This window comes from Miniopterus natalensis, chromosome 10, assembly GCF_054644295.1.
Source record: "Miniopterus natalensis isolate mMinNat1 chromosome 10, mMinNat1.hap1, whole genome shotgun sequence".
Lineage (NCBI taxonomy): Eukaryota > Metazoa > Chordata > Mammalia > Chiroptera > Miniopteridae > Miniopterus > Miniopterus natalensis.
In genome coordinates this window covers 32,217,033-32,240,151 of record NC_142090.1, presented here as the reverse complement: position 1 = coordinate 32,240,151, position 23,119 = coordinate 32,217,033, and the positions used below count along the sequence as shown (strand labels likewise).

Genomic DNA, 23,119 nt, shown 5'->3' with positions numbered 1-23,119 from the left:
GACCCAAGTGTTTCCCAGGTCCTTGATGTCTAACAAGCCTCACCAGACTCTCTGTTTGGTCTTGGTCTGCTTGTAGGCTTTCCCAACACAACTCTCTTCCTCTCCCTCTCCCCTCTGCTAGATAAGCAGAAGCCCGAAACTCACCCCAACATAGATGTAAGTAATAAAGGCTATATCTCTTCCCTCTGGTCCCCTGCATGTTTTTATTCGAACTAGCAAAGAACAGCGTGGTGCTCCATGGGTTGGAGCTCCTCCTATAGTACAACTATGTAGCCAATTAAGGAAAGATTTTTTTGATTTACAGTTAACCAAGAGGAAAGTATTGCAATCCATTTTAAAAAATAGCTCTGTTCTGACACACAAAGGGTAACTTAGGCCCCCCAAAGGCCAATGGTTGAAAATTTTATTTCAAAGTACTAGATCCCATTCTAGAGCCAATGTGCAAACAGATGCAAGCGCAACTCCTCAAGCTAGCACAGGGTGGAGGCCTCTCACGTTTGTCTTCCCTGGAGCCCTAACCAGATGAAGGAGTTGCAGAAAATATCATTAGGGGGATGAAGAGAAGCAACCAGAGGGTTTGAACCACAGGCACAATTGGACCAGGCAGGGTGGAAGCAGTGGGTGGTGCAATCTCAACCTCGGCCACACATCGGAATCACCAGAAAAGCTTAAAAAACAAAAATAAATGTTCAGGCTGATAGTGGGGAAGTGCATGTAATAATAGAGTCACAGATGTTTAATAATCATTCACCTTACTAACTATAGATAAGAAGTTTTCTTACAGACCCTGGGAAACTGGAGGATGAAACAAGGCTATAAAAAGATAAGATGCCTCAGTGGGTCTATTACTCAGAAAAGAAATACATTTTGAGGACAGAACAAGGATACGATACACTTTGATACGGTTGCTGTGCCTGGACCCTGATCCCTTCCAGGAGTTTGCCTCAGGAAAGCTGGTTATCGGGCTTTGAACTCCTGAAGCCTGACTGCAGACCCTCCTCTCCCCTTTCCCTGTTATACTTGCAGCCCGCCGCAGCATGCAGTTATCATCTCCCTCACTGGTATATAATCAGCCAATTAGCAAGGGAAGTCAGAGCAGAATATCCAGGGTGACCAACTGCTCTCCCATTTTGCCGGCACTATTCAAATAAACGCTTACATATGATTCAACCCTGTCTCTGCTTAATTTGGAGCAAATAGTGACAGGTGGCCTTGGACCCCTTGTATCTGGTATCAAAGCCACACTCCAGACTTATTAAAATAAAATCTAGGTGGGTAGTAATTAGGCACTGGTGTTTTTTAGCCTCCGTAGGTGATCCTAATATGAAGCCACGCTTAGAAACCAGTGGTCTATATGAACAAAGCACAGAAAGTCAGCAAATGGCCTGAGTTTCAAAGGCTGGTCTGGTGATCCCTTAGGGGTCCTGGGAAGTTAAAGAATAGAAATAATTATTCTGCTATCTATGCCACACACATCACTTACCCTCATCCTATCTTGAAAAATTTAGAGCCTGTGGCAATAAATGGAACAGGCGCCTTCCCAGAGATTCTGACACTGGACTAGAGGCAAACCACCCCAACGGGCCAGGTCAAATGGTAGGAGCCTCAAGTAGAGATTTTTCAGCCCCTGATATAAAATCCCTGAGTTTATTAAGAGGTGAGCTCAGAGACTATCTCAGAAAGACAATCACCAAATCTAGCTAAGAAAGATGGATCAAACTACAGATAAAAATCCTTGATTTTTTAAGAGGCATTTTTTTCTCACATTGTATTATTTCTGGCATTGGGCTATGTCTGACAAGCTGAGTCTATCAAAGTGATTCTTTTCTCTACACTACCACCCCAAATTGTTAAAACCAGGGTTCATCTTAATATGCTAGAAGCAGGCATATAGACAGTTGAAGTAGAAGTGTTTCCATTGTTAGCCAATTATTAAAGGAAAGAGGAAAAAGGGAAGTCAGACATTGTTAAGCATACTCAGCAGGGAAGTGGAGGCCTATCTGCTTCACTGGGAAGCTACAGCTTCACACCCCAAGAAATTACAAAATTGTTCCTCCAAGGGGATTAACACCCCTCCCTTCCCCACTCCTGTACCAGATTGTGTGTGTGGGAGGGAGGAACAGGGGGAGATAAGGATAAGCAATAAGTCAAAAGGGTGCAGGGTGAGGTGCTCGACCGTGGAAGTCTGTCAGTCTAACCTGGGAAAAAGATCATTGGCTAGAGGATGGATGCCAAATCTTGGGAAATCATTTGGTTATTCTGAAAAAGCTCCTGGTTAAAACCCAGGAGAACAAAGCTCTCATTCTTTTATTTATGACCCATGCTCACCCTGTGCATTTGCCACAGGGCTGTTGGCCACGCAGAGCCACAAGCAGGCTCCAGGTAGGGGCCTGGGTACAGCAGCCAAGCAACGATGCAGCCAGGAACACAAGCTAAACTCACCAAATGCTGGAATGGGACTAAGGTTTAATATGGCACAGAATCTCTGAACATTGACTCTATTTCTGGCCCTAATTTTCCATGGCAGGGCAGACGGAGGTTGGCCACTGAAGGTGCATCATTTTGATTTTGCATCACAAATAAATATTACTGCCAGACCTCATTTCCCTTGTGGGTCCCGGGAAATGCTTTTCCTCACAATACCACAAGAACCCTACTTCCACCAACAGGAGGAAGGCCACAAGCCTGTTCATGAATCCAGAGGCCATATGACCTTCCCAGCAGGCTTATAATATATTAATACCCTGTGGTGCTTTCTTTTCTAACTCTGGGCTTTGCTAAGTAGACCCACTCCAGGCATAATCTACCCACGAACTTCATTTTCTTTGGGTGACATATGGCTGGCCTGGCTTGCCCGGCACCTGAGGGACAATTTGGGCTAGGCACAATGCAGGATATTTTATATCCACTAATACTATTTTTTATAATAACTAAGAAAGGTCAGATATTTTTGACATAGGAAAAAAGTCTCAAAAAAGGTTCTGAAACTTGCTCATGGTCACGTAGGTATTCCAAAGCAGAGCTTTTACACTGCACTGTCTGACCCCAGAGGCCATGGTCTCTCTACTGCATGATAAAATCCATGTTACAGACCATGAATTTTAGAACAATAAGCTTCTTATACACGTGGCATGTGCTGTCCAAAAGCTGCTCCAAAAATTCACATGTTCCATCTGAGGAAAATCACTACTACTCTTTGAAATAGTTTTAATCAATGTATCCCCAAATTGTAATTTTAGGGGTCAAGACAAGACAAAGAGATATAAGATCTACTTAGAGCATACTGGGAGGTGAAGGAGAGACAGATCTTCCCTATTTCTATTTGTTGAATGACACTGACCACTGCTACCACCACCCAGCCTTTACAAAAACAAACTGTGAAGGGGAAGGGAGGGGAGGGAACTATGCTTAAGAAAACAAAGATGAGAGATTATAAGATGGAAGAGGACTGCATGGAAGCTACACTGACACTCTCCCAGAACCAAACTGGGATTACAACTAAATTATAGAAAAACCATCCTGAATAATCAACTGCAACTGAAGACGAGCTGGAGAGCACCCTCATAACCAAGGACCTAAAGTGGAGACTGCATAGAGACTGCTGGGAAGTGTGGAGGCACAAGAGGGCTGGCTGGGATCCCACAAGCAGCAGCTGAAGGTCCAGAGGGATATCTCAGCTGTGGAGGTTTCCACTGAGGACTCTGGAATCTAAACCCCAAGCTGGGCTCCCCAGCCCACAGTACCAGAACTGAGAAAGATGCCCACATAACATCTGGTTGTGAGGAGCAACGGGGTTTCTGCCTGCCAGGGAGAGATGGCTGGAAATGCAGGCACCTTCTTAAAGGGCCAGTGCACAATATTTCATGTGCAAACCACTCCCCTTGGGCTCTGGCAGAAAGAGGGCAGAGTGGACTAGAGCTGTGTGGGGAGAATCCAGGGGTGCTGGCAGGGAAATAGTGCTCAGAAGGCAGCCATCTGGAATCCTACGCTGAGTGATTCCCCCATATGGCAGAGGACATCTTTCTCAGACAGACATTTACTTTCCAAGCAGCTTTTGTGGGGGCGGGGAGCAATTGGCCCACCCTTCTGGAAAACCTCTCACCCATCCTGTGGAGTTTTTACAGCCTGAGTCTCATTAAGAGACTGAATAACAGCCTTTGGGTGCTTTGAGTCTGCCTGATTTGCTTCTGGACCCAGGGCTTGGGAAAGCTGAACCTGGTTCTCCTCTGGGTCCTGTCCAAACACACCTAGCCCCAGTAGAGGGAACCACAAGCTGTGGAGTGTGAAAAACTTCAAATAGGGTACTCAAGGCCAGTCACAAACAGCGTCTGACATTGGCCTGCACCAGAGACCTTCCAAAAAGACTGAGAATCCTAGCAGATATACCTAATCCATAGAAACAAATCCAAAGAGGCAGCCAAAAAGGGGAGGAAAAAAACACAAACCCCAAATGAAAGAACAAAAGAATTCTCCAGAAAAAGAGCTAAATGAAATGGAGATAAGCAACCTATCAGATAATAGAGTTCAGAATACTGATCATAAGGAAGCTCAACAACATAAGAAAAATGAGAAATGGAAACTATGAAGCAAATTAAGAATGACGTAGTAGAGCCTGGCAGTTGAGCAAAGACCTAGGATCCAGGAGATCCCAGTTCAATTCTCAGTCAGGTCCCATGCCCAGGTTGTGGGCTCAATCCCCAGTAGGGGAGATGCAGGAAGCAGCTGATCAATGACTCTCTTATCATTGATGTTTCTAACTCTTTCTCTCCCTTCCTCTCCCTCCCTCTCCCTTTCTCTCTCTGAAATCAATAGAGAGATATATATATTAAAAAAAGGATGACATAGTAAAAATAAAAAAAATCAGAAGGAATAAGCAGCAGATTAGTGGAAGCTGAGGACTGGATCAACGAATTATAAGACAGGGTAGAAAAAAATAACTCAATCAGAGATCCAAAAAGAGAAAACAATTAAAAAATAGGAGGACAGTTTAAGAAGCTGTGGGACAACATGAAACATAACAATATTCGCATCATAGGAGTGCGAGAGGAGGTCGAATGTAAGCAAGGGTTAGAGAACCTGTTTGAAGAAATAATGGCAGGAAATTTCCCTAACCTGGTCAAGGAAAAAGTCATACAAATTCAGGAGGCACAGAGTCCTAAGCAAGAAGAATCCAGAGCCACGCCCACACACATAGTTAAAATGCCAAAAATTCAAGAAAAAGAGAGAATCTTAAAGGCAGCAAGAGAAAAACAATCTGTTACTTACAAAGGACCTCCCATAGGCTGTCAGCTGATTTCTCATCAGAAACTCTATAGGCCAAAAGGGAATGGCATGAAGTATTCAAGGTAATGTAAAACAAGGATCTGAAACCAAGACTACACTATCCAGTAAGGCTACCATTCAAAATAGATGGTGAAATAAAGAGCTTCCCAGGCAATAAAAGGCTAAAGGAGTTTATCACCACCAAACCAGCATTGCAAGAAATGTTAAAAGGACTGCTGTAATAGAAGTTGAAATAGAGAAAACGAGACACATAGGCATAAAGAAATAAAATGACAATAGATAAGTACCTATCAATAATAACCTTAAATATAAATGGATTAAATGCTCCAATCAAAGGCCATAAGGTAGCTGAATGGATAGGAAAACAAGACCCAAATAAATGCTGTCTACAAAAGACCCACCTCAGAATCAAAGACTCACACAGGCTGAAGAAAAAAAAGCAACTTTTGGAGGACTTTAAAGGAGAAATTGACAGCAGTACAGTCACAGTAGGGGGCTTCACTGGATAGATCTTCCAGACAAAAAAATCAATAAGGAAACAGTGATTCTAAATGACACACTGGATCAGACGGATTTAATTGACATTTACAGAACATTTCACTCAAAGATTCAGAATATGCATTTTGCTCAAGTGCCCATGGGGCATTCTCAAAGACAGACCACATATTAGAACACAAAACAAGTCTCTACAAGTTCAAGACTGAAATCATATCAAGCATCCTCTCAGACATTTACACCATGCAATACTATGCAGGTGTAAAAATGAAGGATCCCTTACTCTTTGAGACAGCATGGTGGTACCTGGACAAGTATTATGCTAAGCGAAATAAGCCAGTCAGAGAAAGACATGTATCACGTGATCTTACTCATATGTGGAATCTAATGAACAAAATAGATCCAGAGGCATAGAAGCTTGGTACTGACGAATCTCAGAGGGAAGGCAGGGGTGGGTGGGTGGTTGGGAAGAGATTAACCTAAGAACTCATATGCATATATGCATAACCCACGGACACACACAATAGTGTGGTGAAGGCCTGGGAGAAGGGGTGCAGGGTGGAGATCAATGGGGAAAAAAGGAGACATTTTTATTACTTTCAATAATAAAGATAAATTTAAAATTAAAAGAAAAGTAAAGATGACAAAATTAAGGGAGTAAAAATTAAAATTAGTATGAAAGAATAAGAAACAAATAAAACCAAAAAGACCAAAACTAGAGAAAAAAGTTAGAAATTAAGAAAAAAAGTATGATTAGCAAAACACAGAAATAAAAGAAGGATAAACTTTAAAATACTGAAATGTATAATATTTGAGATAAAGGAGACAAAAAGGCTAATACCAAAAACAAAAAGATAAAAGCATGCAAGCAAATATGATAAAAGAGTTTAAAAAATTAAAAGAACTTAAATGTTCTCACCCCCAGAAACAAAAACAATAAACAGATAAATATGCAAGGTGATGGATTTGTTAATTAACCAGACTGGGAGAATCCTTTCACAATGTACAAGCATATCAAATAATCACAATGTACACTTTCAACACTTTACAATTATATGTGCCAATTATATCTCAATAAAAAATAAAAAGAGGTGATACGTTAAAATGAGGTCATTATGGTGGAGCTCTAATCCAATATGACTGGTGTCTTTATAAAAAGAAGCTATACCAGGAATGCAAACACACAGAGAAATCAAAGTGAAGAGGCAGCAAGAGGAAGGCCATCTACAAGCCAAGAAAAAGGGCCACAGAGAAAGCAAACCTGTGAATACCGTGACATTGAACTTCCAGTCTCAGAACTGTAAGAAAATAAATTTCTGTTGATTAAACCCCATACCCACCCCAAATTAAAAGACTAAGAAGTTAAACATTCAAAAAATTAAGCATACAAATGTTAAATGCCAGCTTTCAACCCTAGTTTTGCCCCTGGAGTCTTAGAATTACTGAATGCTTCTAGAAAAAGTTTTGTATTAACGTTTTCTTTTTAAAAGGCTAATCATGAAGAAAGCACCCTGGCATGAGTGACCTTCCCCCTTTAGTTAAGCTGAATTGAGAATGTTAATAAAAGACTGTCCAACATTCTTTCTATCAAAAGTATGTTAGTGATTCCAGATAGACTGTGACTACCTGGAGAGAGGGTTCCAGTGTCAATGAAAAGGATTAACATTTTTTTAAGGACTAATAAAATGTAAGATAAAAAAGACAACACCTACTTTAAGAGGGCACCAGGCTACCACCTCCTGACATGAATTTACAAATCACATATTAAAAACACCTATAAAAACACACACAAGAAAAGACAGAAAAAAAAGCAGAACCTGATTTGAACAATAACAATTTGCTAGAGTCTGGGAGAAACATCTACTAACTATAGCATGGATAGAGACAGAGAAACACACCAATGGATCAAATGCACCCTTGCCTTTGAAGGGGAATGGCACAGCACCCAGAAAGTATGTGGGAAGATAGCTAAACTCTTCACCTCTCTCTATCCCTAAGCCAAAATTTATGGGTTTGTTGCTATCAGAAAATAGGTGGGCCAGCCCCACACTGGGTGAGTCCTGACAGCCACTCTCCCCTGCCCATCCAGCAGCTCTTTTTCTATATCCATTCTGAGACTATAATCGTAGTAAGTACAACCCCACAATAAATAGAGTCAGGACTGGCCATGGCAACAATTTACTCTAGGAAATAAAACAATATGGAGAAAAGCATTGATTTAGACACTTAATTGGTATACAAAAAGACTGTCTGTAATAACCAAGTGGAATGGGAATAAAGAGGTGCTATGCCAAGAAGGAAATGGGAGAAACTCAGAGAAGGAGAGATTTCAAGGAAACTAGAAAATGCAACAGCAGAACTGACATAAGCACAGGAGAAGAAAAGCAGAATTAACATGGCAATAAAGCTGAATTCATAATGAAGAAAAGTTACATTCAAGAACTTTTCCCATAATGTAGATTAAAAGGACAAATATATGAAAATACAAAGTGAGAAAAATGACAAATGCAGATTTTAGAACCAAGAGTTAACCAAACAAATCATTGTAATTACTGTTAAATGAAAAATGAGATAAAACAAAAATTGTACTACAAAAAACCAAAACAAAACAAAAAACCAGAGCTGAAAAAGACAACAATGCACCACGTTCCTGTTCTACTCACCAATACTGGCAAAATTTTTATATTACAGGCAAAAAAAGAAAGAAAAGAAATCAGTTCCTAAAAATATACATATAAAGGATAGGAATTCCCTCCCAGAGACAATGAAATAATAACAATAAATTCCTGAGAAGTAAAAAGTGTGATCCAAGAACTCTATAACCAACCAAACTATGAAGACAAAAGGAAGGCATTATACATTTGGAAATAACTCAGATATTATATAATCTACAGAGCCTTCCTGAAACATTAGTTGAAGATATATTACATCTTATAAAAAACATCCAAATTCCTTAGAAATAATGGTATATTAGGACTGACAACTGAGAACAATTAAATTAGTTAGATCTAAGTAATTATTGATAGTATGGTTACAAAATAAATAAAAACATCTAGTACTTTTTAAAAAAGATTATATATAGTACTTACATTTACACTATAGTCTAAAATTTCAGATAACTAAATATAAAATGTGAGTAAAATCATGCTGAAGGCCTTATTCATTGTAATTGAGGTAAAAATATTGTACTTTTTGTCTTAATGTTGAGAAATTAATAAAATTAATAGTATGATGCAAATTCACTAAAGCAAACAAGCCTTAGCCATAGGAACAATATCATACTAATTAAAATAATAAATGTAAAAGGTTTAGATAATCATATTATGTTAGGAATGTCAAAGTAGAGCTGTCTAGCTAGAGACAGGCCTCATCCCAGAGCCTCCTTGCCCAGGACCAACTAGTAGTCCTGCTGTTTCATAATTGATTTGTAACACTATTGAGCAGTTCTACAGTCCTACTGTATCACAACTGAGCTGTTTGCACTAAAGTTTCCTTCTTCACTGCACCTCAAATTGGGGGTTCCTGTCGGTGTTGAAATGGCACCAAGGATGGTTAGTTGACAGTAGGCTCCAAAGATGGCCTTCAGTGAACCACACCGCCTGGTATTTCAACCCTCTTACATGAATCTGAGATTGCTCTGTGACTCATTGCAATCAATGAGGCAGAATTGACGCTGCGGCAGTTTTCAGGAAGCTTGGAAGCTTCAAAGAGGCTTGCAGCTTCCACTTCAGCACTCTGGTGAGCCCTAAAATGCCCTATAAAAAGTATGGTTACCCTGTCAGAAAGAACATATTGCAAATACCATGTGAAGAGGCCACCTGGTCTGAGACTAGACAGAAGATAGATAGATACTGATACCCCACTCTCCCAACATTCCAATTGAGCCCAGCCATCCCTACAAGCCACATGAATGAGCTATCATGGACATTCTAGTCTATGTGAGCCATCAGATGACCACAATATTAGCAGAGTTCATGGAGCAGAACTACCCAGCTGTTCCAACCATGAATCATGAGAGATAATAAAATGGTTCTAGTTTGCCTGGCCAGCGTGGCTCAGCAGTTGAACATTGATTGACCTATGGTCCAGGAGATTATGGTTCAATTCCCAGTCAGGGCACATTCCCGGGTTTCGGGCTCAATACCCAGCAGGGCACGTGCAGGAGGCAGCTGGCCAATGAATCTCTTTCATCACTGCTGTTTTTCTCTCTCTCCCCCTCCCCCTTCCTCTCTCAATAAATAAATCAATAAAAATACATATTTTTAAAAATGGTTCTAGTTTGATGCAACTAACTATAGAGATGGTTTGTTATTCAGCAAAAGAAAACCAAAAATCTTAAAAAGCTCTTTTGAAAGGATTAAAAAAACTATTTCAAATGTATGTTACTTTTAGAGCAACAATTTAAAAAGCAATGAAAGGCTTCAAAATAGAAGATCTGGCATATTCAAACAAAAACAAAGCAGAGTAATATTAAAAAACTAAAATTCAAGGCAAAATGCATTTATTTTACTCTTTTAAAAAATTTTATTTTTCAATTACACTTTACATTCAATATTATTTTGAATTAGTTTCATTTGTACAGTATATCGGTCAGACAATAATATACTTTACAAAGTGTTCACCTTGATATTCGACCCCTCATTATTATTACAGTATTATTGACTACATTTCCTATCATGTACTTTAAGGCAAAATGCATTTAATTGGGGAAAAGACAGACATAAAAATAGAAGATCTGTGATATTCAAACAAAAACAAAGCAGAGTGGAAATATTCAAAGAGTAGAATTAAAGGCAAAATACATTTAATTAAAAAAAGACAGACAAAAATGTAATAGATATAAACATTAGTAGCAAACAACATAACACTAAAATATAGAAAGCCAAAAACTACTAAAGATATAAGAAAAAAAATTAAAAACAATAGTAGGAACCAACATGTCATTTTCCATCTTTAACAAATCTAATACTGACATAGAAGTATGGAACAGACTGAAGAATCTCAGAATGAAAGCAGGGGTAGGTGGTGGGATGGGTGGGAAGAGATTAACCAAAGAATTTATATGCATATATGTATACCCCCTAGACAAAGACAATAGTGTGGTGAAGGCCTGGGACGGGGGCAGGGCTAGGTAGAAGGGGTCAATGGGGAAAAAAAGGGGACATCTGTAATACTTTCAACAATAAAGATAAATTTAAAAGAAAAGCAGTCAAGAACAGTAAATTTGCATATATTTTTAACCTTGCAAAGTTCAACATGTGTATGCGTGTATGTGTGTGTATGTATCTGTGGATACATATTTGAACTTACTGAGACATTCCTGTATGTAGCAGGTGGAATTCATCCCATAAGGCTTGTGAGAATGACATAAATGTTCTCCTATTCCCATTGTCCAGTCCTGTGACTACTTCCTGGAGAATAAATCTGTACAACTCTTGAGAAGGGAAAGCAAGAGTAGATCAGCAATTATGTATTTAAACCAATTCATGTGAACCATAGTGGAAATTCATCTCCACAGGATTGCAAATGGCAAACTATTATCCTTAATTTTGAAGACTAAAATTTGAAACTAAGTTTTAAATAAGAAGAAAAAACTTAAATCAGCTTATTATCATTTTCAATAAGAATAAAATAAACCAAAAATGTTAAAGGTTTTTATCTATTCATTTATCAACAACTTATTGTCAAATGTGTCCAAAATACTAGGCACCATGCTATGCGCTGGAAATACAGCAGACAACAAAACAGGCTGTTTATGGACTTTATATTGTAGTAGGAGGACACACACACACACACACACACACACACACACACAACCAACCAATGAGATTAGTTTAGTGAAAAATACTTTGGAATAAAGTGTAAAGAGAATAAGCAAGCCACAGACTAGAAGAATATATCTTGCAAAGGATATATCTGATAAAGGACTGTTATCCAAAATGTACAAAGAACACATAAAACTAATCAATAAGGAAATGAACAACCTAATTAAAAAATGGGCAAAAAATCTGAAGAAACGTCTCACCAAAGAAGACATACAGATGGCATATAAGCATATAAAAAGATACTCAATGTCATATGTCATTAGGGAACTGTAAATTAGAACAACAATGAGGCACAGTTATGGACCTGTTAGAACTGCTAAAATCCAAAACACTGACAACACCAAATGCTGAAAGTGGAGAAAGCACTGTTGATGGAAATGCAAAGTGGTACATCCATTTTGAAAGACAGTTTGGCAGTTGCTTACAAAAGCAATATATATAAATACATATGATATGTAAGAATAAGAAAGTGTAAAAGAGCAATTTTAGCTGTTAAGTGAAGAAAGGCCTCTCTGCCAAGGTGACAACTGACTTGAGACTCAAGGACTAATTTGAAAACCAGGGGAAAGCAAAGTAAAGCAGGCTAAGGCTTTGAGGCAGTCACCAGCTTGGTATATTCCAGAAGCAGAAAGCAGCTAGTGTGGTAAAAGAGGGAGGGCTGGTAGGAAGGGTCTTCACAGTAGAGTATATAAGAGAGTATGGTTTTTATTCCAAGCATAATGAGAAGCTGCTGAAGGTTTCAAACAAGGGATGACATAGTCTGGCCGGCTTTTCTTTTAAAAATTTCTCTAGAAAGAGTAAGAATGTAAGTAGGAAATCCTTGAAGATATACCATGTTAGGACACAAAATAAGTCTTAACAAACTCAAGGAGACTGAAATCATATCAAGCACTTTCTCTGACCCGAACGGTATTATGCTAAGAGAAATAAGCCAGTCAGAGAAAGACAAGAATCACAAGATTTCCATTATATGTTGAATCTCATGAAAAAAATAAACTGGCGAACAAAACAGATCCAGAGACATAGAAGCATGGAACAGATTAACCAAAGGATTTATATGCATAGCCCATAGACACAGACAATAGTGCAGTGAAGGCGCGGGGGGGGGGGGGCGGGGGCAACAGGTGGAGGGGATCAATGGGGGGGTACATTAGTAATACTTTCAATAAAGATAATTTTTTTGAAAAAGGAATGAAACAAGAAAACAACTACAATTAGAAAAACCCACTGGGGAGTTTCCACTTGGCACTGAGCAGTTATGGCCTGGGAGAGGTGCTGATGCAGACAAAATGAAAATTTAGCATGGAAAGCAAGTTATGAAGCCACATTTACTCTAAAGAGTCTTTTGCTGATCTTAAAAATTAGAACCTTTGTTTTAATGGATTCCCAGGGAGATCAATACAGAAATAAAACTGAGGGCACTTAACCTAAGATCCTCCTGATAATAAGCTGGACTCCCAAAGGGCTATATTTTTAGGATGAGAATAATCTGAAGTAGATTACAACCTAGGATCGAACTGCTTTTCTCAAACTTTATACTTGGTTTATAATCTGTCCCAGACTGGAATATTTCCAAGTATCATCAGAGCAAATGCAAGCTGTTTAAGTACCTACCCTGTGGTCCTAAAAATATTCTTAAATAATTTTTCAAATGTAATATCCGGGGTCCAGTGAAGGATAACGTAGTACACAGGGAAACTAAGCAAGAATAAGAATAAGCAGGAACAACAGACATAAAAGAGACAGAAAATAACCTTAGGAGTTGGAATTATCAGATGCAGACTACAAAACAACCGTGTTTTCTGTGATACAATAAATAAAAGACAAGCTGGAATTTTTAGCAAAGAACTGAAAACCATACAGAGTGACATAGGTTTGAAAAAAGAAAAAAATTAGAAATCTAGAACTAAAAATAAAATATAATTACAAAAATTAAGAACTGAATGAAGAGATTTAAAAAAAGATAAGACACAGCTTAAGAGATGTTTAATAAATGGGAAGATGAGAAAAGCCTAGAGGTATGCAAGAGCTGGCTTGAATCAGTTTGTGAGAGCCAATTATGTGCAGCAACTTCGAACTCTGCATCAGTTATGTTTGTTGCCTGAAACTGCCCTTGACAATATTTACACTATGGAAGTCAACAAATGTTACAAATCAGGGCTTTTTCTCCATGGAGAGCCAGTTTACCAGCATATCACTGGAAGTAACCATACAGAATTCAGGACAGGGAAACAAAAAGATGATACTGCAGAAGAGAGAGTAAGAAATGTAAAAAGTATGCGAGAAAGTTCAATATATTATTTAATTGGAGTTTCAAAGGAAGCAAAGACATTGAAGAATGACAGAATGATAGAAGAAACATTTGATGAGATAATGGCTAAAGTTTTTCCAGAACTAATGATAATCACCAAATCATAGATTTAGGAGGCCCAATGAATACATTACAGGATAAATAAAAAGAAATCTGCACTGAAGTAAGGCTGACTGCCACACCATTAGAGTAACCTATATTTTTCAATCTATGACTATGGGTCTTTATCTTTAAAAATTATAAGTGTTACCAGCTAGATAGGGATTTATTTACATTAATTTTGCCTAAAACACAATGAAGGCTACACCTTAGACCTACAGATTTAGAACATGTTCAGCTCAAGAAAGGTTTCTTCTGCTTTTATTTTTTGCTTCCACTAGATTTATTCTGATTTCTCTTTTAGGAACATCTTATTATTTATAAATAGTTTCTCCTCTCTCTGTCCTCAGTATCTGTCATTTTCACCAACATCACCTTACTTTCCCTTTCCTCTCATAATTTTCTTCTCATTCTGGACAACTTCAAACACTCTCTAAAGGATTAATTTTGTTTTCTGAAATATCAACTCTGCAATTTACAACTGCCATTGAAGACTTCTATCTTGCGGTATTTTCAGTATTTTTGTTTTATTTTGTTTCAGTCGTCTTCATTCCAGACTTTTTCTTATGACTTTGATTTTTTAGAGGTCACATTATTTGCTCTCTTGCTAAGAATAAAGTCTGACATTTTCCTGAAATACATTTTCCTGGAATGTCTTCTGTATATGACAATAAATCATTTTCAGATTTAAAAAAAATGGAACTAAGGAGTTAATTATAATTGAGAGAAGGACCATGAAGCGGAAGTGTCTGGTGTGCCCAAAGCATCTATGAAGTCCAAGCTGGTCTGGGGAACCACAGAGAGCCCTTCTGAGAAAGTGACTTTTTGCCTAAGACCTGAAGCATGAGTGGGCATGAGTGGACATTCGACCCTGGAAGGACAGAGGGTGTCAAAGGAAGAGCTGCCAGCAGAGAAACCACACTTCAGCTGGGCAGACACCTGGGTGGAAGAAGAAGGTGACAAGAATCCAGTGTGGTGAGCTTGGAGAAGGAGGAGGACTGTGAACTGACTGATGGTGAGGAAAGACAAAACCTGCTGAGCTGAGCTGAGTGGGTATTGCTGAGGAAAGTCACCAGTTCCTAGGTGGAGGAGGCTCCAGGTTGTAGAGTAGCTCTGCTGTCACCTAGTGGACAAAGAGGGAAGTGTAGAAGGAAAAGGCTTGCCAAATAGGTTTTTTTCCCTTCCCTACATTGTTGTTTTGATTCCTTTCTCTTTATTTCTTGTATATATCTTGTAGATTTTTGGTTTGTGGCTACCATGTGCTTTATATATACCAAGCTATGTTTATAGCAGTCTATTTTAAGTTGCTGGTCACTTAAGTTCAAACACATTCTAAAATCACTACCTACCATTTTTACTCCAGCTGTTTGTTTTTGTCATTATTTTGTACTTCTTTTTTGTGTGTGTGTATCCCTTAACTTACTGTTGCAATTACACATGATTTTCCTACTTTTTCCTTTTAACCTTTGTACGAGCTTTAGTGTTGGTTGATTCACTGCTTTTATTATGTTTGCCTTTGTCAGTGATAATATTTTTTCTTTGTGAAATGTTCTTTTTTTTCTTCTTAAGTCCCTTTAATACTCTTTGTAACACTGGATTGGTGATGATGAACTCCACTTTTTCTTCTCTGGGAAACTATCTCTCCTATTCTAAATGGTAGCTTTGTTGAGTAATTTTGGTTGTAGATCTTTGCTTTTTATCACTTTGAATATTTTGTGTCAATCACTTTTGGCCTGCAAAGTTTCTGTTGGGAAATCAACTGACAATCTTTTTTTATTTTTAAATTATTTTTTTCAATTAGTCTACCTACATTCAATCTCATTCTACATTAGTTTTATATGTACAGCATAGTGGACAGAAAATCATGTACTTTACAGAGTGGTCCCTCCTGATGCTTCAAGCATCCACCTGGCCCCATACATAACTATTGTAATATATTATTGGCTATATTCCCTATGCTGTAATCCACATCTCTATGACTATTCTTTAACTACCAATTTGTACTTTAAAAAAAAAAAAAATCTTTTATTGATTTCAGAGAGGAAGGGGGGAAAGAGAGAGAAACATCAATGATGAGAACGTCGTCACTGATCGGCTGCCTCCTGCACACCCCGTACTGGGGATCGAGCCTACAACCTGGGCATGTGCCTTGACTGGCAATCAAACCTCGATCTCCTGGATCCTAGGTCGATGCTCAACCACTAAGCCATGCCCGGCTGGGCCAATTTGTACTTCTTAATCCTTCCACCTTTTCCACCAAGCCTCCTACCCTCTTCCCCTCTGACAACTGTCAGTCTGCTCTCTGTATCTAACAGTCTGTTTCCATTTTGTTTATTTTGCTCTTTAGCTTCCACATTTAAGTGAAATCATATGGTATTTGTCTTTCTCTGTTTGACTTCTTTCACTTAGCATATACCGTCTAGGTCCGTCCATGTTGTTGCAAAAGGTAAGATTCCACTGTGTATATGTGCCACATCAGCTGACAATCTTATGGAAGCTCCCTTATAGGTAACTAACTTCCTTTCTCTTGCTGCTTTTAAGATTCTCTCTTTGTCTTTACCCTTTGGCATTTTAATTATGATGTGTCTTGGCATTGTGGACTTCTTGTTCATCTTTCAGATTGTCTGCACTGCCTGGACTTGTGTGTCTATTTCCTTCGCTAGGGAAGCTAGAGAAGTTTTCAGTCACTATTTCTTTTCTTTTTTTTTTTAAATAAATAAATATATTTATTTCTTCAAATAGGTTTTCTTTTTTTTTTATCCTTACCCAAGGAAATTTTTTCCATTGCTTTTCAGAGAGAGTGGAAGAAGGGGGAAGAGAGAGAGAGAAACATCGATGTAAGAGAGACACATCGACTGGTTGTCTCCTGCTCGTGTGCTGACCGGGGCTGGGGATACGCTTGATGTTGTCCCAAAGGTCCCTTAAAATATCCTCATTTTTAAGAATTCTCTTTTCTTTTTGCTGTTCTGATTTGGTGTTTTTTGCCACTTTGTCTTCTAAATCACTGACTTGATCTTCTGCTTCATCTAATCTGCTACTGATTTCACCTAATATACCCTTCATTTCAGTTTACTGTATTCTTCATTTCTGACTGGTTCTTTTTTTTGTTTTCTATCGCCTTTTTTTTTGTTAATCTTCACCAGAGGATATTCTTTCCATTGCTTTTCAGAGACAGCTGGGGGGGAGGGGAAGAGAGAGAAAGAGAGAGAGAGAAAAACATTGATGTGAGAGAGACTCATCGACTGGTTGCCTCCCACACACGCCTGACCAGGGGCGGGAAGTGAACCACAATCCAGGTATGTGCACTTGACAAGGAATAGAACCCCCAACCCTTCGGTGCACAGTCTGACGCTCTAACTACTAAGCAACACCGGCCAGTGCTCCACCTCCTTTTTAATGTTTATTTTCTCTCTGTTGAAGTTGTAAGTTCCTCTACTCTTCCCCTAAGTTCACTGAGCATTTTTATAACCAGTGTTTTGAACTCTGTATCTGATAGATCAATCGCCTCCATTTTGTTTAGCTTTTTCTAGCTTTGTTCTGGTCTTTCATTTGGGACATGTTTGTCTTACTTTGGCTGCTTCCTTGTGTTTGTTTTTTTTCTATGTATTAGGTAACTTTGCTATGTCTCCCTGTCTTGACAAAGTGGCCTTATGTAGTAGGTGTTTTGTGAGCCCCGGTTGCAAAGTCCCCCTGGACACCTGAGCTAGGTGCTCCAGGGGGTATCCTTTGTGTGGGTTGTGTGCACCCTCCTATTATAGTTGAGCCTTGATTGCTGTTGGCATGTCAGTAGGTGGGACTGACTCTGAGGCTGACTGGCTGTGAGGAATGACCATGACTACAGAGGACAAGCTATTGTGTGGAAGATGACCCCACAAAACAGGATATGCTTTAGCGGGGCTTTGGTGCTTGCTGAGTCCACCTGTTGGGTGTATCATTTGTGGCACTAATTGGGTGGTGCTCTGGTATGGTCTGAAGCCAGCCATTGGATGCGTTGGTTCTGGGACCTCTTGGGTGGAGCTCCAGTAAAGGCCAAGGTCAGCTGGTAGGAGATACAAAGTGATCTGTGGTAGGTAGCTTTTGGTGCTAGGTCTATATAAGTGAAGGGTATATTAGGCACCTGGGAGAAGCTATGCTGTGAACCAAGGCTGGCTGCCACTAGTGTGAGGCATGGGACAGCTTAGCAAGAGATACAGGGCATGTTGGGCCAGCAACTGCTTGTTTGGTGTTTCTGGACGTATGAGAGATTTTAGTCCATAGCATGGGCAGACACAGGCCACCTATGTGGATTAGCCTCTGAAAGAGATTTGGGCGAGGTCTATAAATTGGTTGGGTTGGGATCTCAGAGAATCTCCAGGATAGGGTGAGAGTGTGGTGTTAGCCAGGTAAATGGACACTCAGATTTAACCTCCACTTGTACCTGCAGGCTGTATGGGGAAAGGGGTAAACAAAGGAACAATGGCACCTGCTAGCACTTCAGTCCTGAAGAGAGGTGCCCCTCTAGACCTTGCCCTGATTCCAGACAATTCAACTCAGTGCTTTTTGTGCTGCTGTCACTTGGCTGAAACTGAAAATGAATGTTTGTAAATGAGTGAATCTATGGTTGGGCCCTTTAAGAGGATGTCTCGGTCTATAGCAGCAGCCTTCTGTCTCACCCAGACTGAGTCCCTACTGATTTTCAGGACCAGCTGTTGTGAGGACTCCTTTTCCTGGCATTGGTGCTCAGGGCTGGGGAGCCCGATGTGACGCTGGGACCCCTTGCTCCTTAGTAGGGACCTCTGTAGCCAAGATATCCCTCCTGATTCATAGCTGCCACAGGTGGGTGTGGGACCAGCCTGTTTTCCATCTCCACTCCTCTGACCAATCTCTACTTGGCTTCTTCTTTATATCCTAATTATAGGAGTTCTGTTTAGCTAGTCTTCAGGTGGTTCTCAAGGGTGACTGTTTTATAATTCAGTTGTAATTCTGATATGGTCATGGGAGGAGATGAATACAGCATTTATCTACTCTGCCTTCTGGACTGGAGTCTCCAGAGTTATTTTAAAGTCTTTTCTCCTCAACTTTAGGTAAATGATTCCCTTATTTTATGCTACAGATTTCTTTCATAGTCTCCATGATTATTATCTTTGCAGGAAGACATTGTACAGGTTTTAAAATGGCAGAAAATACAGATCATCTTTGATTCCTGTCAGTATCTACTAGATGGTGAAATTTTGCCCACATCTTAATTTAGTCAAGTTTTCTGTGTACAGACTGATGTACACAGGCTATGACTTAATTTATAGTACTCAGTGGGCAATATAACCATGCTAGACTGAATTGGGATTGCCTATCATTCCCTCTTCTTACACTGTGAGATGAATTTACTCCTATATTATCAGGAACATGCTATACTTTGTCTTTTGACAATCTAAAACTCTCAGAGCATAACTCTTTCAGGGTTCCTCTTAACACCACCTCTACTGCTGAATCACATCCATGAAATGCAATATCCTAACAGTTTCCTTTCATTCCCTTCCTTAATGCATATTTAAAAATTTAGTCTATTTAATGGATACATAAAGAATAGTGTTAAAGGTAGGTTTGGAGGGGGTGAGTGCTAAGGGGAGATACAGGAATATCTAGTCAGATTAATAGCACTGTAATATATAATGCAATACATAATATGAGGGAAATAGTACACATTTGCAATAGTCATTCATTATAACCTGTATCTTGAGGTATGAATAAACAATGGGACTAGATCAAAGCCTCTTTCTAACTACTTCCCATCTAATTTTATTCTCCCATTTCAAAGTCAAAGTATAAACAGACCACTAAGGCTTTCTCAGTCTACTCCAACTTCAGTGCAGCAAGTAGTTAGTGGAAATACATTTATAACTGAGAAGTGTTTGACTGCTACTTTGTGGTGCTGTTTTGAGACTATATGAGTATTTTAATGGGAAGCTGGAAGGAGATATATTACACATACTTAACCTAAAACAAATATTTTTAAATAATTATATATTTTTTAAAAAATAAATATATTTTAATCTCTATATTTGAACAGGTACTTGACTAAAGTGTTATGGTGACAGGCATTGACTAATAGAAAGAGTGAAATAATTACAATTATTTCACAACAAAGTGATGAACACCAAGACTTATAATGAATGTACACGTTTTAAAAAGCCTATAGTAATGATTTTATACATGATGATATAAACACTGATTTCTTTTCCATACCACTTAAAAGTATGAAAGAATGATTTTTAAAAGTTCTACTCTTAACCACTACTCAGTAAACAGAGAATTTATTCCAGAATGTGATCAAAGTCAATGACAGAAACAAGTTTCAAAAACAATTAGTTTAATTTACAGATGATAGTTCTAAATAGACAAGTAAAGAAAGCAAGGGTTACTTTAAGTATATGTCCTAACCACACTTGCTGATATTCTTGAGAACAATTACTAGAATTCCATGCCCTCAAATTACCAGAACAATTACCAGAACCTGATGTACCCCTCCCCCCAAGATTTCAAATTAAGGAAAATTTTATCACTTTTTTCTTTTTATATATCATAATAAACATTTCAAGATGAGCTCACGATTTCTAACAGGAGTATATTCCCAAAAGTATTTTGTAGTCTAGAGAGTTTCCTTTAGTTAATAGCTAACATTAAATGAACCTTTACAATGTGCCAGTTACCTTTCTAAGTACTTTACATTAACTCATTTCTCCAAAGGAATACTATTATTATCACCATTTTAGAGATAGGGAACTTTATACGTGGAATCTAAAGAACTTAATAAACTGATGAACAGAATAGATTCAATGACATGGAAGCACAGAAGAGAATGATGAATGTCAGAGGGATGGAGGAGGGCGGGTGGGTGGAGGGGGAGAGAGTAACCAAAGAATTTATATGCATATATACACAACCCAAGGCCATGGACAATGGTGGGGAGAGGGACTGGGGAGGGGGAAGGAACGGGGTGGAACGGGTCACTGGGGAGAAAAAGGGACATCTGTAATATTTTAAACAATAATAAAATTTAAAAAAAAAATAATAGAGATAGGAAACTAAGGACTCAAAAGCCAAGAAATTTGCCCCAGGCTTTTATTCTAGTTACTACTACTGCATAAAAAGTTATACCAACCAAGCCCAGCCAGTGTGACTCAGTGGTTGAGCATCGACCTATGAACCAGGTCACAGTTCGATTCCAGGTCAGGGCACATGCTTGGGTGTCGGGCTTGATCCCTAGTAGGGGGCATGCAGGAGGGAGCCGATCGATGACTCTCTCATTATTGATGAGAAACATCCCTCCCTCTCCATTCTTCTCTCTGAAATCAATTTAAAAAATTTTATATATAAAAAAGTTATACCAAAATGTAGCGGCTTGAAAAACAATTTTGTTATATATAAATTCTATGGGTCAAGAATTTGGAAATTTGGACAAGGCACAAAGGCTATGTATGATATCTGAGGTTACAACTGAGATGATGCAACAACCAGGAATGACTCAATGGCTGGGGGTTGGAGTCATCTGGGGAAATCTTCACTTAAATGTATGACTGTTAATGCTGCTATCAGCTATAATCTCAGCGGGAGTTGTCATATGGAGTACCTACATGTGGCCTTTCTTGTGACCCGGGCTTTCTTCACAGCATGGCAACTTCACAATAGCAAGACATCTTACATGGCAGCACCGGAATCTAAATGCAAGTGCCCCAAAACACAAGGTGGAGACTGAACTGCCTTTTCTGACATAGCCTTTGGCATCACACAGCACTTTTGCCACACTATTAGTCATAAGCAAATCACAAGCCTATGCAGATTCAAGAGAAGGAGACAGAGAGACTCCTCCACTCAATGGAAAAATGTCATGATCATAGACTATAGAAAGCAAGAAGTTGGAAGTACAACCATCTTTGGAAAATATAACATGCCGCCATTTATAGCAGAGGTTCACAGTGCATGTTCTTAACTACCATACTTGACCGCTAGCTCAAAAAGTGGCACACTTCAGAGTATTACCAACCATGCTCTTCACCTAATCCAAAAGCTTTAGTGTAGCCTATAATACCATTCAGAATCTGGAATGGGCAAAGGGACCAAGGAGAGAATGAATTCTGAAGAAACTTCTTTAGGCTATATTTCTTTCACGTTCATCTTCCTCCGGAAGTCATCAGTGAAGACAGAGGATTCTTATACACTCTCCATCATGGTAGCTCCCAGAGGTGGCCAATTCCATCACAGAAATCATTTTAAGTGCTTGTGAAAGAGCAAATGGGATGCCTCATGGATATCCTACTTTCTCAGAGTTAACTTTCGGTCTGCTCACCATCATCTGGTGCCCAATATTACAGACATAACCAAATCAGACCTTGATTTCTGAGGTCTCATTAAACCTCCACAACACAAGATCTACATTATTTATAAATAAATAACCAAATATTTTATATTCAGATCAGAATCTGGAATTCTAAGAACAACGTTTTGGTGTGTGGAGGAATTGAAGGAGCCATTCAAAGCAAATGGTAATTCTTTAAATCAATATATTTAACCAAAATTTACTACAAATTTTTCTGCCAACTTCAAAGGGTTTAGAAAGGCTAAAGCAGAATTGAGAGAACCGGAGAATCAGTCTATTTGATAAGGGAAGTTTGGTCTAAAATGGCCAACAGCCCCCCCACCTCAGGGCTTCCCCTATTGCCATCCTGCTATGTTCCCAGGCGCCAAACCAGAAAGGGCTTTTCCTCGCCCTAAGCAAGGTATAGCTACCATGTAGGCGGAAGCATGGACGGTACAGGACTCTTTGTCCCACTGTGCTCTGGGCTCAGACTTTGGAGTTGGACTCCTCTGGGCCCACCAGCATAAAATAAACCTCCTGAACCCGGAGCCTCTGAGTGCCACTTGGTCTTTCCGTAAGGTGAACGTCCCCGGTTCCTCAACATATTTAGACACTATCCAATATTAAAGCTTTCGGATTCAGGTCCTTGGCACAATGCCAGGCAAACACAAGAAGCAAACTGACTGGACTAAATACTTCACCCTTCATTAGCTGCCAGGGAAGACTGTACTGACAGAAAAAGGCCTTTCTTTTTCTTTGCTGTGGCCTTCCACA

General features: G+C 39.1%; 1 protein-coding gene across 10 annotated transcripts in view; it reads right to left on the bottom strand.

Annotated features, from left to right (window-relative positions):
- COA1 (cytochrome c oxidase assembly factor 1) overlaps positions 1–23,119 on the bottom strand; it is a 129,462-nt gene that overhangs the window by 20,126 nt on the left and 86,217 nt on the right. For 6 of the 10 annotated variants that reach the window (XM_087821064.1, XM_087821068.1, XM_016212513.2 and 3 more), the window contains one exon: positions 11,089–11,212. The exons of 3 other annotated variants lie outside the window; for them this stretch is intronic. In XM_087821064.1, the coding sequence (XP_087677190.1) occupies positions 11,089–11,167 (79 nt within the window). In that variant the 5' untranslated portion in view covers positions 11,168–11,212. Of the gene's footprint in view, positions 1–11,088; positions 11,213–23,119 lie in introns of those variants that run through there. One more of the 10 variants, XM_087821069.1, reaches the window with a different exon arrangement.